This window comes from Ursus arctos, unplaced genomic scaffold (genome assembly GCF_023065955.2).
Source record: "Ursus arctos isolate Adak ecotype North America unplaced genomic scaffold, UrsArc2.0 scaffold_4, whole genome shotgun sequence".
In the NCBI taxonomy this organism is placed as follows: Eukaryota; Metazoa; Chordata; class Mammalia; order Carnivora; family Ursidae; genus Ursus; species Ursus arctos.
In genome coordinates this window covers 79,773,463-79,793,165 of record NW_026623056.1, presented here as the reverse complement: position 1 = coordinate 79,793,165, position 19,703 = coordinate 79,773,463, and the positions used below count along the sequence as shown (strand labels likewise).

General features: G+C 40.8%; 1 protein-coding gene across 3 annotated transcripts in view; it reads right to left on the bottom strand.

Moving 5' to 3' along the window:
* Positions 1 to 9,609: 9,609 nt before the first annotated feature.
* Positions 9,610 to 19,703, bottom strand: part of MAP3K7CL (MAP3K7 C-terminal like) — a 36,575-nt gene continuing 26,481 nt past the window's right edge. For 2 of the 3 annotated variants that reach the window (XM_026515511.4, XM_048215195.2), the window contains one exon: positions 10,191 to 11,351. In XM_026515511.4, coding sequence (XP_026371296.1) covers positions 11,171 to 11,351 — 181 coding nt within the window. In that variant the 3' untranslated portion in view covers positions 10,191 to 11,170. Of the gene's footprint in view, positions 9,872 to 10,190; positions 11,352 to 19,703 lie in introns of those variants that run through there. The other variant, XM_026515580.4, reaches the window with a different exon arrangement.

The following is a 19,703-nucleotide window of genomic DNA, read 5'->3' as shown; positions in this document are numbered from 1 at the left end:
ATGGGTAACTGGGTGATGGGCATTATGGAGTGCACTTGATGGAATGAGCACTGGATGTTGTATGCAACTGATGAATCACTAAATTTTACCCCTGAAACTAATAAAAAAAAATCCCCAATCTAGGAACTGAATAATTTGTCATCATTGTCAAAACCTTTTGTCATCCATTCTTCACCCTTGACAGTTACCTGGTGTAAGAAAAAGAAAATGCCAAAAAACAGGGGTGTATTACTCACTATACAAAAGTAATCACCCTTACTTCCATTTCAGGCATTAAAACAGACCAAATACCCTATTTCCATGTTTTATACACATATATTCATATCCATACAAATGTGCATCATGGCACAAAGTGACAGAGCTTTCTATTTGTAGAGATATTTGTATTTAACATACTCTGGATAGATATTTAAAATGAAGGAATGTGGATATGATTCATATTTTCCAGGGACTTTGAGCTGGTAGGACAGAGGAAGATCCTGCTGCCCAAATTCATACGTGGAGAGCCTGACCTGCTGATACGGCCGTGCTCTTGGTCAGCTCCCCAAATAAAAGACTGCACCCCCATCACTGCTGACGCACACATACCCTGAAGGGTTTCAGTTTCCTTCCTGTGGCAGAATCTTCTGCTTACACCCCCACACATTTCACTCCATATACTTGCTCTTTTTCTTCCATATTAAGTTCCAGACAATGGGATTGGATTAGTCAGCATTCCCCAGAGAAAGCGAACCAACAGGAGATGGGGGGGGGGGGGTTATTATAAGGTATTGGCTCCTGTGATTATGGAGGCTGACAAGTCCCCAGATTTGTCATCTGTAAGTTAGAGTCCCAGGAAAGCCAATGGTGCAATTTCCATCTGAAGGCCAGCAGGCTTGAGAGCCAGAAAGAGCCAATGTTTCTGTTCTGGTCTAAATGCAGGAATGAGCCAATATCCTCACTCAAGGCAGGGAGGCAGGAGAGGGATTTCTCTCTCACTCAGAGCTTTTATGTTCTATTCAACCGATTGGATGAAGTCCTCCCACATTAGGGAGGACAATCTGCTTTACTCAGTTTACTAATTTAAAAGTAAATCTCATGTGAAAACATTCTCACAGACACACCCAGAATAATGTTTGAGCAAATATCCGGGCACCCTGTGGCCCAGAAGCATCTTGTGGCAACTTCCAGGATAGCCAGCCCACCCTGCCGGCCCCTCCTCTTCTTCCTTTTTTTCTTTTTTTTTTTTCTTACTAATTTTTTAAAGATTTTATTTATTTATTTGACAGAGAGAGAGACATCTAGTGAGAAAGGGAACATAAGCAGGGGGAGTGGGTGAGGAAGAAGCAGGCTCCCAGGGGAGCAGGGAGCCCGATGCAGGGCTCCATCCCAGGACTCCAGGATCACTTCCTGAGCCGAAGGCAGATGCTTAACGACTGAGCTCCTCAGTCTCCCCCGGCCCCTCCTCTTCCTCGCTGTAGCCATCTCAAACCATAATAATGAGCTGCTGCCATCTCAGGCCATAATAATGAGGAACATCCCTCAATAACAGCAGAGAAATTTGAGGCTCTGAAGATTTTATGAAGCCGATCAACCCAGGACTCTACTTCCCCAATTTTTCACATCCTAGAAGAAAAAGATCTTTCCACTGTTTTATTTGGTGGTGGTGGCTGGGGTGGGGGGTAAGCATGAAATCTGTCCTTCCAAGCGGATTCTTTTTTTTTTTTTTTTTTACTCAATTAATGAACATATAGTGTATTATTAGTTTCAGAGGTAGAGTTTAGTGATTCATCAGTTGCATACAACACCCAGTGCTCATAACCTCAGGTATCCTCCTTAATGCCCACCACCCAATTACCCCTTCCCCCTACCCACCTCCCCTCCAAAAACCCTCAGTTTGTTTCCTAGAGTTAAGAGTCTCTTAAGGTTTGCCTCCCTCTCTGATTTTGTCTTATTTTAATTTCCCTCCCTTTCCCTATGTTCATCTGTTTTGTTTCTTAAATTCCACATATAAGTGAAATCATGTGGTATGTCTTTCTCCGACTGACTTATTCTGCAGCTCATTCTAATCCTAACTGACGCGCCTCCCTTTTTCTCCCATTGCACACTACGAAATAGGATTATGGGTTGGACAAATTAACTAAAATTCTTAGCACTAGAAAGAAAGAAAACCATAAGACCGGTGTAGCCCACCAACTCTACAGCGAGGGTAATAATAAAACTTCATTCAACGCTGTAATCTTTTGTGCGTCTTTCACAACATTTCATTTCTTTTCAAAAATAACCTTGTGAAGCAGAGAAAGCTGGTATTTCTATCCTCATTCTTCTCTCTGAAAAATCCAGGATTGCCCCTGCTTGGATGATAATTTGGTTTTAATTGATTCCTCATTTTAAATTAAGCAAAACCATGGCATATCAAGTGGACAATCTAATATCTTATTAAATAGAATGCTATCACTTTGCAAACATTTATGGGGAGCTTTAAAACCTCTTTATAAATGCAAATAAAGCCTTAAGGCAAGATTTTGAGATACTGCGTGATGGACATCACAATGACTGCTAAATTTATTTATTTATTTATTTGTTTGTTTATTTATTTATTTATTTATTTTTAATATTTTATTTATTTATTTGACAGACAGAGAGACAGCCAGAGAGAGAGGGAACACAAGCAGGGGGAGTGGGAGAGGAAGAAGCAGGCTCCCAGCCGAGCAGGGAGCCCAATGCGGGGCTGGGTTCCATCCCAGGACCCTGAGATCACGCCCTGAGCCGAAGGCAGATGCTTAACGACCCAGGCGCCCCGAAATGACTGCTAAATTTAAACTGCATTTCAGTGGAAACCTCTGGTCACTGTGGAACAGAAGGATCTTGGGCCTGTCATTTGTTTGTTATACTGGGTTTTCAATAAAGCAAGTAAACACTCTTGTTGGGGTCACAGTGCACAGTAGCATTAAAGGCCAGGAGACAGGAGCCTGGCTGGTTCAGTCAATGGAGCACACGGCTCCTGATGTTGGGGTTGTGCGTTCAAGCCCTATGTTGGGTGTAGAGATTACTTTAAAATCTATGGGACACCTGCGGGGCTCAGTCAGTGAAACATCTGTCTTCAGCTCAGGTCATGCTCTCAGGGTCCTGGGATCAAGACCCGCATCGGGGTCCTTGCTCAGCGGAGAGCCTGATTCCCTCTCTGCCTGCTGCTCCCCCTGCTTGTGCTCTCTCTCTTTGACAAATAAATAGGATCTTTAAAAATAAATGAATACAAATAAAATAAAACCTATAAATAAATAAATACATACATACATACATACAGGCCAGGAGAAAGCCGAAAGCTGGGAGAACTCTAACTTTAACCCAGTGTAACTCTAACTTATTTGACCATGAAACAGTGTTTTCTTCTCCTTTTTTTTTTAAATGCTTCGCATTTCAAACACTGATGTTGCAAGAGCATGGTTTCAGAAATCCTGTACCACATTTCTACTTCCAGAGCACTTTCTTCTAAACAAATGGTAGTTAAGGACAAGGGTGGGAGGGGGCAGGGTACGCTCACGGAGCCATCGCCACACAACCCTCCCTAATTCGCATTGCCAGATTTATCCAATAAAAATATGAAGTTCTCAGTTAAAACTGAACTGCAGATAAACAGCTCTTTTTTTTTTTAATGCAATGTTTGGGACATACTTATGCTATATATATTTATCCATCCATTCATTGTTTATCTGCTTTCTGAAGTTCAGTGTTAACTAAGCCTCTTGTACTTTGTCTGGCAACCCTGCCCCTGATCCATCCTCAGGGAGGAGGAGCTGAGGGTCCTCTTGGTTCATATTCCTGGATACCGAATGGGGCTCTACAAACTAGGAAGGACGCTGGGTGAAAATCACAAGCCTGGCCATCCTGCTTTTTTTTATTTGCTTCTGAGGTATTTCTACCTTTTTAGCTTGTGGGTCATCTGTGCAAAAGACCTTCCATGGGCCCCTGCAGATCCACTGTCCTGGCTTTTCCACCCTGCTATGTCTACCCCACCCCCCCCAGGCCCTTCCCCCCCCTCCCCCCCCCCCCCCCCCCCCCCCCCGCCCCTGGAGCCTGGCTATCTGGACCACAGCAACAAAGTTTCGCTTTGCCCTCTGACATGTGATTGGGTTTGTCCTTTGGGGGTAACCAGCAGAAAAGGGAAGGATGAGAATTTCTCCCCCAGGCCCCTCCCTGCTAGCCCTGGGTAGGCTGTGGCCTCCCACCCCCACCAAAACACAAGTTCTTGCAAATGTGATGGGGTGAAGCCTCTCCTCCAGACACAGTCTCTGCCAGGTCCTAGTCCTGCTTCTTCCCCCCGTCATTTTCGAAGGCCTAGGAGAGAATTTCCTGAGGCTGCCAGTCCCCAGGGCTTCACCAGCCCACCCCATTTCCCTTAACCCTGCCCCCAACTTTGTAAATATTCCCTTCTTAGGTCTCTTTTATTGGCTCCTTTTGAATGTATTCCATAGCAGGACATTGATTATAAAGGTAGACTGAGATTTGGGGGATACATAAATTCCTCACCTGCACCTTAATCCTAAATCTCAAACTGAAACCAGGTTTGCAGAAACTCCTGCTTTGGGGGTTTTAGCACCACTAAGCAAGTTTCCTTGCTTCCCATTTCTGGATCAGGGAGCTAAAAATCAGTGAATGCCACTCAGTAAGCTTTATAGTTATTGCTATGTCAACCACTATTATTATAATCCACACCCTAAATATCTGTATTTATAATATTGCAATGGTCATGTAACAGTTTGGGGATGCGGGTCAGTGTCTTCAAATGCCACCAACACTCATCTCTCTCTCTGAAAAGAAGAACGTATAACCAAATAGAGATTTGCATGTAGACTGCAGTGACTCCTGGTAAGTCTTGAGCCTTGCTTCTTGCCTGGAATCTGAGATCTGAACCACTGTGTTCACCGTGTTAGTTCCCAGAAACCACAAAACCCTAAAATTTGGTTGGGAAACCAGATGTCAGGATACTTAGGGTTTGACACAATTATAAGTTAAATGAAAAACGAACCAAAAAAAAACCAAAAAAAGGCAAGAAAAGAAAGAAACCATCCCAACTTACCCATGGCCGATTTCTTGCTTTTTCCCAGCTATTTTTAAATTATCAAATCACCATAGTATCTATGGCATTCTGCAGATTTCAGAGTTTGTGAGTCATATCCTTATTTACAGGAATGATGGGGAAAGTCAGTATGTTCAGTATTTACTCTGTTTTTGAGAAGTGGGCTGGGAGGGGGGCAGGGGGGACAGTCTGTTTCACACATCATTTTACCTTGTCCTGTTATCTCTTTATCTTTCCCTTTCCAAGACTCAGATCTGAGGGAACAGCCACTGTCCAGACATGTTCTGTGACAGACAAAATCGGTTCAGAGAGGCCGATCGCAAATGCCAATTCTTCCTCTCATTGCACTGTTCAAAAACTTGGTTCCTCCTTTATTCACCCTGGCTCGGTCCTTCCACTCAGAATTCTTGTCCTGAATGCCTTAGTCCAAAAGCAACCAATAAAAAGTTTTTAAAAGACAAACTCCAGAGGGAGCAACTGTGTTTTCTGGCTTATGTGACTCAGGCCACCCCCTCCCCATCATTATCATATTATCTACACTCGCAAAAGCCGCCCACACACAAGGACTGACTAGGAAGAAAGGTTTTCAAGGTTTCCGAGAGCAAAATGAAACAGATATGATTTTAACACTGTAACTCAAAACCTTTTTGAGCATAAGACATTTCTTTTTCAGGGAGCATCTGTTGGTAACCGTGAGAAATAATACATTCTGTCTACAATATAATACAGACAGTTAGAACTGGAAGGGTATTCAAAGACTCTAATGGTTCATATCAGCTTAATGGTTATTTCATCTCGGCCTATGTGCATTTCGAGTTTCTATGTTCACGTGTGATATAATTTCACTCTCGGTTCTGACTATTATTGTTCTTTAAAATAACAAGATGTGTGAAAAATATTGTCTTAGAAGTTCTAATCGCTGAAGAGTATACTCTTGTCAGTTCTAGGTCTGGCAACTTTGCAACACAAACATTTTTTAAAAGGTGGGTGGTAGAAATATTCATTGAAAAGTAGGATTATTAGCGTCACCCAATTAAATATATTAATGGTGACTGTGAAGGTAGACTCAGTCTGTCTTTTATTCTGCCAGGCCACGTGATACTATTAAGAGTTTGTTATTGTCTAAGCAGAAAAATATTCATTAAAATGACTTATCAAGTAAAATGTATGTAATAATCCTATATAACTAACCCTATCATCAGTCTTTCTGGCCAGCTAGCTGATTATATATACAGCATAAATAACATTATATAGCACTCCCAACAACTGAAAGTGAAGTAGCTTAAAAAAGAAAAACCCTTAAAACATGTCACTGTAGAAGATGATGTGTTCACATGGTGCCCCCTGTGCTTAAAATTCAGTGGCTTCCTATTGCCTTCGGGATTAGGGCCAAAATTCTTAATGTGATCTTCAAGTTTCTGCCCTGTTCTACAACTTCATCTCGTATCACGCTCTCTTTACATCTTCATGCTTAGCCATAATGGCTTCCTTCAAGGCTTTGAACATGCCACAGGGCCTTTGCACGTGTTTTTATTCTGTCTAGATGCCTTCCTCCACCTGCCTCCTTTGCTTCTTTAGCTCTTACCCATCCACCAGATCTTAGTTCAGTAGTCACCACCTTAAGGAAACCATCCCTGATGCCTTATCTCAGTTAGATTCTCTTTCTTTTGTATATTCATAAACTGTGTTTCTTTTCTGCTTGCACTTGCTTACCTCGTCTATATGGTCTATCTGTTATCTATTGCTGCATGACAAATCACCTTGAAATTTAGTGGTTTAGAACAACAAAGATTTATTATCTCTTGGTTCCTACTAATCAGGAACCAGGAGCAGCCCAGTTGGGTGGCTCTGGCTCAGAGTCTCATGATGTTGCATCAAGATGTCGGCCAGGGGGTGCCTGAGGGGCTCAGTCGCTTAAGCATCTGACTCTTGATTTTGGCTCAGATCCTGATCTGAGGGTTGTGAGATCGAGACCCTCATTGGGCTCCATGCCAGGTGTGGAGACTGCTTAAGATTCTCTCCCTCTCCCTCTGTCCCTCCTCACCTCCCTCTCTTTAAAAAAAAAAAAAAAAGAGGAAAGAAAGAGAGAAAGAGAGGAAGGAAGGAGGGAAGGGAGGGAGGGGAAGGGAGGGGAGGGGAGGGGAGGAGAGTGGAGGGGAGAAAAAAAGATGATGTCAGTCAGCTGCAGCCATTTGAAGTCTTGCCTGACGCTGGAGGGTCTGCTTCCAAGTTCACTGGTGTGGCCTCAGTCCTCCTTACCATGTGGACTTCTCAATGGCCTGCTTGAGTCTCTTCAGAACATGGCAGCTGGCTCACCCCAGAGCAAGTAATCCAAGAGAACAGAAGAGAAGAAAGCTGCTATGTCTTTTATGACCTAGTCTTAGAAATCATATATTTCTACTTCTCTATTCTGTTTTTTAGAAACAAGTCTTCAAGTCCAGCTCACACTAAAAGGCAGAGAAATTAGGCTCTACATTTAATAGGGATTTTTTGATACTTTTTAAGACTAACCCAAGACTACATTTGGGTAAATGTCTACCTCCCTGACTAGACCAAAGGTATCTTGAGAGACCCATGTTTCTCTCATTCACTGTTGTGTCCCTGGCATCTTCGGAATGCCTGGCAAAGTACAAGTATTCAGGAAATAGTTAAAAGAATGAATTAAATGAAAAAGGAACAAAACTTTGTATTTCAATCCCAGTGCTAGGGAACTCTGGAAAAATTCTGCGACATTAGTCACTGGTTTTGGAGAATGGGGTTAATTCGAGCTACCTCTCAGGTTGTTATAAGAATTAAACAATACAGCCTGTATAAAGCACCCAGCATCATCTGGCACAGAGGGGCTCATTAAATGTTACTTCTTATCTTCTTTGCTTCTATTGCATACGCAATCCATCCCAGGCCACACAGATTCTACTTCTCACATGCCTCCATCCCTCCCCACATGACTCCACTTCAATTGCTGCCTCTCTCCTTCTTGCTCCCGCCTTTCTACTGCCCTTCGGACGATTCCTCATGCCTCTGGTCTCTGTCTCATGTGATCCATCCATGCAGCGCAACCATCTGAATTATCTTCAAACCCTCCATGTTTCAAGACATTTTTGCCCAAACTCCCCCCACAACCAGAGCCCAGTGGAACTGCCTGACTGAACTGTCCACTACCCCCCCATATATACTCTACAGGAGGACGACTTACTCTCCCAAAGGTGGGGCCCTCACTCTGTGCTTCCCAAGCACTGTTCTTCTGCTCGTGCCGTTCTTTTCTTCTTTGAGAAACTACTATAAACTTCATTTATCTTATTGCATTTATGTTTATTCATGTGTTCCAGGAGCTAGAACGTGTATGCTATTTCTGTTACTAAATTGGAAGCATATCGAAGGCTGGGACTATGTCACGCATTCTTACATCCTCTGTGGTTGTTTCTCTGCCCTGCACTAGGAAAGTGTATAGGAAACTTTTGTTGAATTGAATTTGAATTCCAGATGGCTTTTATTTCCTTATTTGTACTGACTTAATGATACATCTCAGCCCAGGTACCAGAGTGTGATAGAGCAACTGTTCTGCCCATACCGATGATGAGAGATCTGATTTCTAGCCACATACGACCACATTCTTTTCATGTCTACATAAACTAAATGACCGACAAATAGCAAATCTTTAGTAGAGCAATTGCAGGAAGTACTATGGGTTACATTTTCCTTTCATTCTGGTTCTAATGCAAGAATCTTCACCTTAATATTAATATGACCTCTCTGCTCATTTTTAATGCTCTGTGACATTTTCACTATTGCTAGTAGCAAGAATACGGTAAATGTATTTGAAGATAGAAAATTCTTAAATGATTCTGTGTTGTATCAGTAGTATGCAGCAGTAAGTAAGATTGGGGGATATTTGCCAAATGAAGGAATAGATGAGGCTGGCCATGTAAGAAATTTCACGTGTAGATTGCTCTGGTAATGCTTCAAAAGTAGATGATGTTTTCATATTTTCAATGAATGAAAGTCTGCTTAAAACACACACACACACCTAGGGAAATTCTCGCTTTTGAGTCATGAATAGATACCGTTTGGAAACACACGGTGAAATTTCAGGCTGAGACTGGTACAGACATGAAAACTATTTTTTCAGTGTCTCCTTAGTATATTACCAGTGGTGTTCAAAGATTTTGACCCTGCAACATTATTTTCATTCTGATAGAGCAAAGATATTTTGGAACTATATTTCCCTGCCCCACCCCCCCAGATTATCTATAAGGGGCCATGACTGCTTGAATTCTGTAAATATATGTAACTCTCTTCAGATGGGCAGTGACCAAAAACTAATTCTTGTGTCTAAACATTGGTAATGCACTCTTCATCCTCCCAGTCTATTCATTCTGGATTTATAGAAACTTAGTGGACAATCCCTCCTTTATATTAGTATTTATAAGCCTTGGGGTTACTAAAGAAGAAGGTTCTACCAGGATAATAGGGACTTTCATCTTTGGTCAAATGTTAAAGCAGCTTCAGGGCAAATAGGCACATGTAACATTAAAAACTTTGAGATCTATCTAAAAGCTTTATTTTACAAATGAGGAAACTGAGGGTCAGGAGATCGAAGGACCTCACGGACTCTGCACCACATGGTAAGAAACTTGTGACCCTGCAACGTGCTTCCCCTTGGCATTTGTCCACCTGCACAGTGACTCGTCTGTCCTGGGTGTATCAGACTTGTCACCATTGGCGCATTGGGCCAGACAACTCTCTGTAGTTGCGGTGTTGTCCTTGCATCTCCGACCTCGAGTCTCTAGATGCCAGTAGTATCTCTTCATCCTGGTCATGACAACAACAACAAAATGCCTCTAGACGTTGCCACATGTCCCCCCAGGGGTAAAACCACCCCCTGCCCATAACAGCTGGTCTAGCCCAAGCCGTAATCAACTATTCCCTTTTGTGTTTTCTGGCAAAATACCTTAAGACACTGATGCATCCTATTGAGTATTACAACTCTGAATGGTTTCCAAGAAAAGGGACTTCCCTGCTTTATTTCACACATACAGTCTTTCAAACTAAGTACACAGCCCGACCCAGGGTAGCCAACCCCAACTGATTTTTAGCCCAAAGGAAGCTCAGAAAGGGACAAAACACAGACTGACAGTTTTGATTCATGTTTAATGAAAAAGAAGTTACATGAATAGAAATGGACATAAAACAAAGAGATCGATCGGGGAAATATGGTGATAGGTGGAACGAGGGAAAAATCATCTTATTCCTGAATTTATTCATATGTTCCTATCTGTTATTACTGATCCAAAATATCTCCTTAAATCCAAAGCAAAGTCATAGTTAGAGAGTTACTGATGTTTTCATGGGAGCTCACCAAAGTAATGTCCAAACAACACTTTCCCATCCCCCCCCATGCCCCCAGAGCGCACACAAGCAAAGGCAGAGATGTTTACTGGCTGGTAACGTGGCGTGAAAGACATGCGGTCTTATCAGCTTTTTATTACAACAGCAAGTTAGCACTGGTAGATGTGCTTTTGGCACAAACACGCTTTCTGCTAATATTTTCCTGAGAAAGCTTTTATGATATGCAACCATTTATTCTCAGGACAATCAGTCATTGAGGGATTAAACCTAACTCTGGTGAACATAAATATGGGTGCAGACGTTTCTGACTGCGGGCTGAGCACAGCTGAAATAGTCAAGACGTGAAATTTAAAAATACACAGATATGAAAGTGCAGTGAGCCTCTCACTAGTTTGTTTCATGGCTCAATTCTGTTCATGATTCTTGGCCGAGTCAGTCAATATTCTATTTTTATCGTTTTCTACCCTGAAGTACAGTATGATCACATCTTTCTCAAGAAGGAAAAAAAAAAATCTTTGGCAATGAATTATTGATCTCGGAAAACATAGATTGGCAATAGGTTTGCTTTGATCATCTTATTGAAAATAAAATACCCCTTCTCTCAAACTGGATCTGGCAAGCATTAAATTCATGATAGACGTTTGCCACATGGGTAATAAAAAGAAACCATAAAATCTTACACACTATCCCTTTAAAATAAAAATCTTTGGGCCAGCACACAGCAGTCACCAACCTTCTACGCTCACATTGAATCGCTTCAAGTTAGGATGAGCCCTGTCTCTTCTGATACTGTATTCTAAGCTTTTCCAGCTGCTCCACACACTGGGACTGAGCCAACTTCAACGCCCGGTTCTCCTCCATCAGCACCTCGAATTCGCGAGCCAGCTGCGCGGCATCCCCCTTCTCCTTCTCTGCCTGGTCCAGCTTGGCGATGAGCTCCTTTCTGAAGATTCAGGGGGCAGGTGAGGAAAAAAGCACACAATTTAATGCAAGCAAACTAAAGGATGCAGTAACAGCATAATGGAAACAGAATGTTTCCTTCTGCTTTTCTGAATTTCACCATCTCTACTGACTTCCAATGCCTTACTTTCAGCTTTTCCGGCTTTGCGAGTTTTAGCCACTTTATTTTATTCCAGCACCTCTACCAACATGTCCAAAATACTAAATATAGAGCAAAAAAGCTCAAGGAGTCCTTCGACGATCAAAAAAAAAAAAAGTGATTTTTTTTTTTAAAGAGTACAACAAATTGTAAAAGTTATAACTAGTTGGGGGGGGGGGGACCCAGAAACTCAGTTTATAATTTAAGATCGGATCTATTGTCTTATGGGTAAAACTATAGTTTGTCCTTTACCTTGTCTTTGTCTTCCAAATTCAATTACTGTCTTCCTTTGTTTTCTCCTTCAGGGCTTAACAAATCTCATTTCGGCTTCTTTGAACTAAAAAATCCAACTCCTTCCTGCAAATATTATTTTCCATGTCCTTCCCTACTGCTTATGTATATCTTGCAGCCCTATTTAACAAAACAATGTATCTACTTTTCGTGCTGGCCCGACGCTAGAATTCAGGAGGTAGGGTAAGGTTATTGGAAGGGAACTTGTAGTGATTAGGTCTTAAACAAATTCAGTTCTCAGTAATTACATGTAAATAATGCACTGATATAAATACACATAATAAGGAGCTGAAGATTCCCAGTCCAGGTTTAGATTTACTGAACATGACAACTCAAAACAGGTCCACTCCCTTTATGTGAGTCGGGAATCCTAAACTAGATCTAACCAAATTCTTTGCCTATAAGCATGTGTCAGATTTCTTTCTCTGTAGGCAAAAGCCTAAGACACCTGGAAGTCCGCTTTAACCAAGTGATCAACCTTGACACCACCAGTAAGAAGATAAATAGGTATCGCCGGCACCAAGGACACATCCTTTTTCTGGTATTCCTGCCAAAAGTGCATACACTAGACAACCTCAAATTGAGGGAAATTCTACAAAATTGCTAGCCTGTACTCTTCAAATTGCTAGCCTGAACTGTTCCATATTTAAGGAAACTAAAGAAAAATGACAACAAAGTGCAATGTGCAATTCCGGACTGGAAAAAAATTGCTGTGAAGGACATTGTTCAGAAATTGATGCAATTTAAATGTGGATTGTGAAATAATAGTACGGCTTCAACGCTGAAATTCTTGATTTGTAATTATCGTACTGGGGTTAAATGAGAGAATGTGCTTATTCTTAGAAAATACTGAAGTACTGAAGTATTTAGAGCAATGGGGCATAGATAGATAGATAGATAGATAGATAGATATAGATAGATAGATAGATAGATAGATAGATGCCTCATCTCCCTGAAAGAGGGAGAGAGAAGCCCAGTAGTGTGCAGTGTTGATGGAGGGAGAATAAAGCACAACCAGAGAAGTGTTTAATAATTAGTGAATCCAGCAAAGGATATATGGGAGTTCTTTATACAATTTTTGCAACTTTTCTAAGTTTGAAACCATCAAAAATAAAAAGTTACCCCAGGGCACCTGGGTGGCTCAGTTGGTTAAGCAACTGCCTTTGGCTCAGATCATGATCTTGGAGTCCCAGGATCAAATCCCAAATCAGGCTCCCTGCTCAGCAGGGAGTCTGCTTCTCCCTCTGACACCCCCCCCATGCTCGCTCTCTCTCTCTCTCTCTCTCTCAAATAAAAAAATAAAATCTTTAACAAAAAATTTACCCCAGGAAAAAGACAAAACACAAATCAGAATTGAAGTTCTAGTATATTTTTCCTTCACCCAATGTACTGCTTTGTGCACCTGCTTTGATGACCACTGAGCAAAACCAGGCATTGGAAAAAAAAAATGCCCAAAGGGGACAAAGGGAAGATAAGCTGGAACACTGCTATACATATACACAAGGTTCCTTTGGGCTCTTATTGATCTTTGGATTTTCCATGGTATCGAGAATATAAAGGTTCCCAATAAATACTTGCTGAATGAATAATTAAAGAGTAAGATACCTCAGAGACAAATCACATGTGTTCTAAAGATGAGGAAATAGAAATGCAAAGTGCTTAACTTAGTGGAAAAAGTCACCCAACTAATAAGAGCGAGCCAGAAATCAAACCTATCCTTCTGATTAAATGTTTAGGGTTCTTTGCCTCTAAGCATAGTTTAAGCAATAAATGTCAATAATTAAATATTAGTAAAGTTCCTTATGTAACTGTCCTAAAGAAATTGATTAGCAAAACGTAAAACTCAAACGAACTGTGTCACACGCATAATTCACATGGAAATAGAGTTTTGCTTTCAAATCATGGCCTGGAAATTGGCAGTACCCGGTATAAGGATAGCTATTGTCCTGATTCCATATATGAACTCGCTTAAAACTCCTGAGGACATCTGTTACGCGTTTTGACTGGTAAGAAAAGATAAATCACACAATCACATATTTTACAACTAAAAGGAATGATCATGATGGTCTAGTCTGGTTTTCTTGTGTTGGAGAAAGTCAATAACAATTTCTTCCGTACTGGAATCAAGAGGACTCCAATGATAAGTTTCTAAATTAGCTTGGTGTATCTGATAAGCAATTACACAGACATTCAATGAACACTGTCAAAATGTGTGTTGTCTTCTGCCCAAGACCTATTTATGTAGATGTGTTTATGTTCGTCCATTAGCAATTCATAATTAAACCTGGCACATCAAGTTATGGAGACAATCTTATAAATAGATGATCTGAGGAACAAATCAATAACTATAATTGGCGAAAATGTGGTCCTGCCTTTGATTTTGTGTTTATCATTTCTAGCATTCCCTTCAGCGTCATGTGATAAGGGGGTAGAAGACCATCATTACAGGAATGCTATTTCTGAAATCAAGAACCTATAAGATAGTTTCCAACATGATGTACTTCAACAGTGTACTTCATGACCTTGGGTCCATCATAGATCATCTGCCATCCCCATCCTAAGCCATATGCCTGGAGAAGTTTTTATTTGCTATAACAAATGGGGGAAGGGAAAGCGCAAGTGAAGAGAACTTTGAAACTTTGTGGAAACTAATGCCGAAATTAAGGAGATTCTTTATGTTGCAGGAGGTTGGGACATGAATTCATCATTAGGACAAATATTTCTGTTTCTGGAAAGATCACTACCATTATTCTGGGGACTTTCAAAGTTGACTAAGTCTTTTACTTGGAAAAGACAAAATCTTAGATGTTTTGGCCATAATGAGCTAAAGAGTTTTGGGTAATAATGTGATAAAATACAGTCTTCATCATGGGGAGAAGTTTATTCTAAATAATGATTTGGACTGCACTATTGGTGGTTCTTAAAAGACATGTGCTCTAGGACAAGCCTTGATACACAGGAAAGAAGGACAAGCCTTGATACACAGGAAAGAAGCAGCAGATGCTTCAAGATGGCAAAAAAGGATGTGAAAGTCTACCTTCATCGTATGTGGGTGGGGGAACAATCAATGGTATTGAAATGGAATTGCAAAGCACAGTCTAGACTGTGGTAATTGGAGCCCTACAAATGAATAATCCATAAGGAATAAATATATCTCATCATTTGCGAGGCAAAGGACAACACTTTTTGCAGAAAGAAGTGAGATTTGCTCTAGAGTTTCTCTTGGCACAATCAATCTTTTGGGCCAGACAACTCTTTGCTACTGGAGGCTGCCATATTCACTGGCATCATAGAAGGCTTAGCAGCCTCCCCAGCCTCTATTCACTAAATACCAGTAGCATCTTCCCCCACCCCCAATTATTAGAACGAAAAATGTCTCCAGACATTGCCAATATCCAGGTCTTGGGGACTGAGGAATTGGCTCAGTTAAGAACCACCTACTCCAAAGGAAATGGAGATTTCCACTATCAATCACGCCACAAAGAGTTAATCCTAGAATAGGAATAGATGAAAAACAAAACGTTGCCTCATTCTGCTCCCCTAAAGATTGGAGCCTCTTTCCTTAGCAAGGGAGACCTACTTAAAGGCACTCTCATTGAGAAGTGGTAAATATTCTGTCCCTCTTAATACGGTTCCAGGCAGAGATTAGATGGAGAGATACTAAGGAATGAGATTCCAGTTAGAAGACTGAACAGCAGATAATTAGATGGCGTAAGAGGCCCAAATCATTATGACTGGAGCATGAAAGGAAAGTGTAATCTCAAAGCCTGGAGAAGTTTGGAACAATGGGATTTCACACAAAACTAAATCCTAAAAGGGAAAAATGCCCTCGCCTATACCTCTGGAGCAGAGTGAAGAGCCAAGACAGTTCTTTGGTTCTATTCATCCACTCAATTAGTTCTTGAAATCCTATTGCAAACCAGGCACTTTCCTCGATTCCTGCTAGTGACGTTGCTCTCAGGAAGCATATCTCCACCGTCAGAAAATGAACGCAAGTCTTATACCCTATACAGAGGCATCTTACCCGTATCAGGATGCCTTAGGGAAGAGGAGAGGACTCCCCCCCATCTTACTGCTTACGCTGCAAACACTTACGGAGAAATCTCTCCATTTGCTATTGCTTTATGACAATAAATTTGCTAATTTCTGGGGGCTGTGTAAATTTGTTTAAAGAATTTTTTTAAAAGCCTGGAATATAAAAGTGAGATTTGGTTTTCAATATCTTCTAGCTATGATACCATTTTTCAAGGAAAATCTCACCCTGAAGTGAAGCAAATAAAACCAACCAAATAGGACTTTCTCTGATTGGTCTTTGGACACTCCCTTGCCTGACACCCCCTTCATCCCCAATCTTTGAAAGGTTCCCCAGAACACAACTTAAAAAAATCTGTTCCTTCAGGAATGTCCTAAAGAAATAAATATTTCTGGTTAAACATAAAAATCTATTGTTATTGGAAAATTCAGAACAAATTAAATGCCATGACTGAAAACAAATCAGAACAGGGCTATTTTTTGACTACGCTGTTACAAATTACATATGCTCCCTTTCCCCCATCCTGATAAGTTCCCCTCAATAAGATGTTGTTCCTTCAATTATCATTTTATGTATTTTTAAAAGATCTGAAGATAGGGGTGCCTGGGTGGCTCGATCGATCTGTTAAGCGTCGGACTCTTGGTTTCAGTCAGGTCATGATCTCATGGTTCTGGGATCAAGCCCCACATCAGGATCCCCACTGAGTGGAGAATCTGCTTGTCTCCCTTTCCCTCTGCACCAGCCCTTCTCCATTCATGTGCTCTCTCTCTCTCTCTGAAATAAGTAAATAAATCTTTAAAAAAAAAAGATCTGAAGATATAGGTCTGATATTTTTGTGTTATCCCCATATGAACATCCTTTTCTAATGTTTTGCCTGAACCCACAAAAATTATATAACATTTTTTCAATTCTATAATCAAAAGAGAAATAACCCAACTGAAAAATGGGCAAAGGATCTGAATGGACATTTCTCCAAGAAGACATAAAAAGTGCCAAAAAACACATGAAAAGGTGCTCACCGTGTTCAGCTGTGAGGGAAGTCTCAATCGAAACTACAATGAGACATCATTTTGCAGCCACTAGCATGGCTTTAACCAAAAAGACATAAGAGTCGGCAAAGATATGGAGAAGTCAGAACCTTCATACGTGTCTGGTGGGACTATAAAATGGTGCAGCCACTTTAGAAACAGTCTGGCAGTTCCTCCAGAGGTTGCACATTGAGTTATCACAGGACCCAGCCGTTCTACTCTTAGGCACATACCCAAGTGAACTGAAAACATATGTCCACACGAAAACTTATACTCGAATGTTCATAATTAACCAAAGAGCAAACAACCCAAATGTCCATAACTGATGGATGGATAAATAAAACACAGACTAGGCAACAATGGAATATTATTCAGCCATGAAAAGGAATGAAGTACTGACACAAGCTACGACATAGGTGAACCTTGAAAACATCATGCCGAGCGAAAGTAGCCAGTCAAAAAAGACCGTATACTGTATGATTCCATTTATATGACGTATCCAGAATAGGCAAATCCATAGAGAGAAGGTAGATGAGTGGGGGTCGGTGGCTGATGGGGAGAGGGAGGAAGGGGTACAAGGTTTGTTTCCTGGGGCATGAAAATGCTCTAAAACTATGATGATGGCGGCACAACTCTGTGAACATACCGAAAACCAGAGTTATTTTTTTTAATTATGTAACACTTTTCATCCTGATTTTTCTAAGAGTTTATCTCTGTTTCTGACATTCTAAGTCAATCTTTGAAACACCACAGCATCTGGCACGATGTCTCACACATACAGAAGACAACTGGTGTCTCCTCTGAACAAGATCAAATACCCTATCTGGAGCAAAGCAACCTCTACTAATTGTAAATCTAATTGTAGATCTAATGGTAGCTTAATCTATACTTTAATTTGCTGTCAAAATATTGGTGATAAATTTCAGAAGTCATAAAATGTCTACCTCTCACTTTCTCCCATTACATCCACAGAAAAAACTGTGTTATATTTTAAATTTTACAATATTTATTGAGAAAAGCATGTACACATTTGATTTTATTATAGATCCAATTCTATAAAAATATCGGTTCACATTCAAAAGGCCTAAAAAGAGGCAGAAATAATAGTAGGAATTCTGGACGGATGTCAGAATTCTTGGTAAGTTTTTAAAGCCTTCAATAAAATTGTCATTTTTTTCAATTGAGAAGAAAAAAAAATCTAATAAAAGTAAGAATAAGCTTTTCATACAGCAAATAAGCCAGAAGTGATTCTTTAAATTAAATTCACTGCATGCTGAGTTTATAGTCCTAGGAAATGTTTGACTCTCTTTATCTATCTAATAGACATGATTTTAAATAATAGTTACAATCAACTCTTCTCTCTCCTCCGCACAGTCTCCCAAACTTGATCCAGGGTGACCCCCTCTGGAGATGAGAGAGAAGTTCAGCTTCACCTGTGCCCACAAGGCTTCACTAAAGAAAACCTCTTTTAAAATACCTGAGTTAGCATCTCTCTTTGTCTCTAACTCACGCTAGCCAATCACCAGAGACAACTTAATCGCCTGCACTTTATGAAATGATGGGAAACAAGTTCTTATCCAAATCATCAAAACACAGAGAGCTAATGACTTGGGTCAGATTCATTTGACCTAATTTATCTTGCTTGAACGCAGAGAATGTCCCGGAAAATATATGCTACATAATGAATTTCTGCTTCAGTAAAGTATTAATGCAAACAATGATCACCAGTAACCCCTGGAGGACCAGTCTCATTTATTTGTAGATATAAGATATATCATACTTCCTATTTGAACACCTTATCTCAGCAATTCCTTATTGCTGATATCGACTCTGTATTTTAAATAGGGACCATACAAATTACAAATGACACATCTGTTACACCATTTGTATACACAGAGGGTATGACCATGTCTTATAATCAGTCACTCGAAATCACCCTCACTCATGTTTGACCTAAGCTCGGTGGTTGGGACACAAAGAGATGTTAAAAGGTGTCCACATTTGTAGGGGATTATGCCCAGTCAGAAAGTCAGGACATAAAGTTAAACAGATAACTATTGATAACACCAGCCCACAAATATGCCAAAAGAATCATTCCGGGGGCTCCTGGGTGGCTCAGTCAATTATATTTCTGACTCTTGATTTTGGCTCAGGTCAGGATCTCAGGGTCATGAGATCCAGCCCCACCTCCGGCTCCGGCTCTGCGCTCCGCGAGGAGTCTGCCAAAGATTCTCTCTCCTTCTGCCTTTGCTCCTCCCCCTGTTTGTTCACGCACACATGCTCTCACTCTCTCAAATAAATAAATAAATCTTAAAAAAAAAAAAAAAAAGAATCATTCCAGTGTTTTTTCTTTTACCCAGGAGGAGAGATGACCCCCGTGGAATGGTTGGGCAGGTATATTGGCTAAGCTGGCAGAGAAGGACCCAGCACTCTAGAGCTTGGTGTGTGAGCAAGGGCACAGAGGCAGGAAGAGTGGATAGGCCAACATAGCTGAAGACGAAGGATGAGGTAGAACATTCTACAGGGGTGCTAAGGCCATCGTGAGCTAGAGCTTGCAATGCAGTCCAAGAACTTGGTGTCCTTTTCCAGCAATGTGAAACCATAGGCAGGGACACCAGTTATAATATAACATTGACTAGGATTTGAAGCAGCAAGTCTGGATCCCAAATAGCAAGAGCAGGAATGGAGAAAAAAGAATCTGAGAGACTTTCTAAAAAAGAAAGGAAAAAAGATAACAAAAGAATCTGGCCTTTCCCCTGCATCTAGCCAATTATTTAAGAAGAAAGTGGGGGGAGGGGAGGGAGATAACATCATAGTGTCAAGAAAATCCAAAGTTCAAACAGG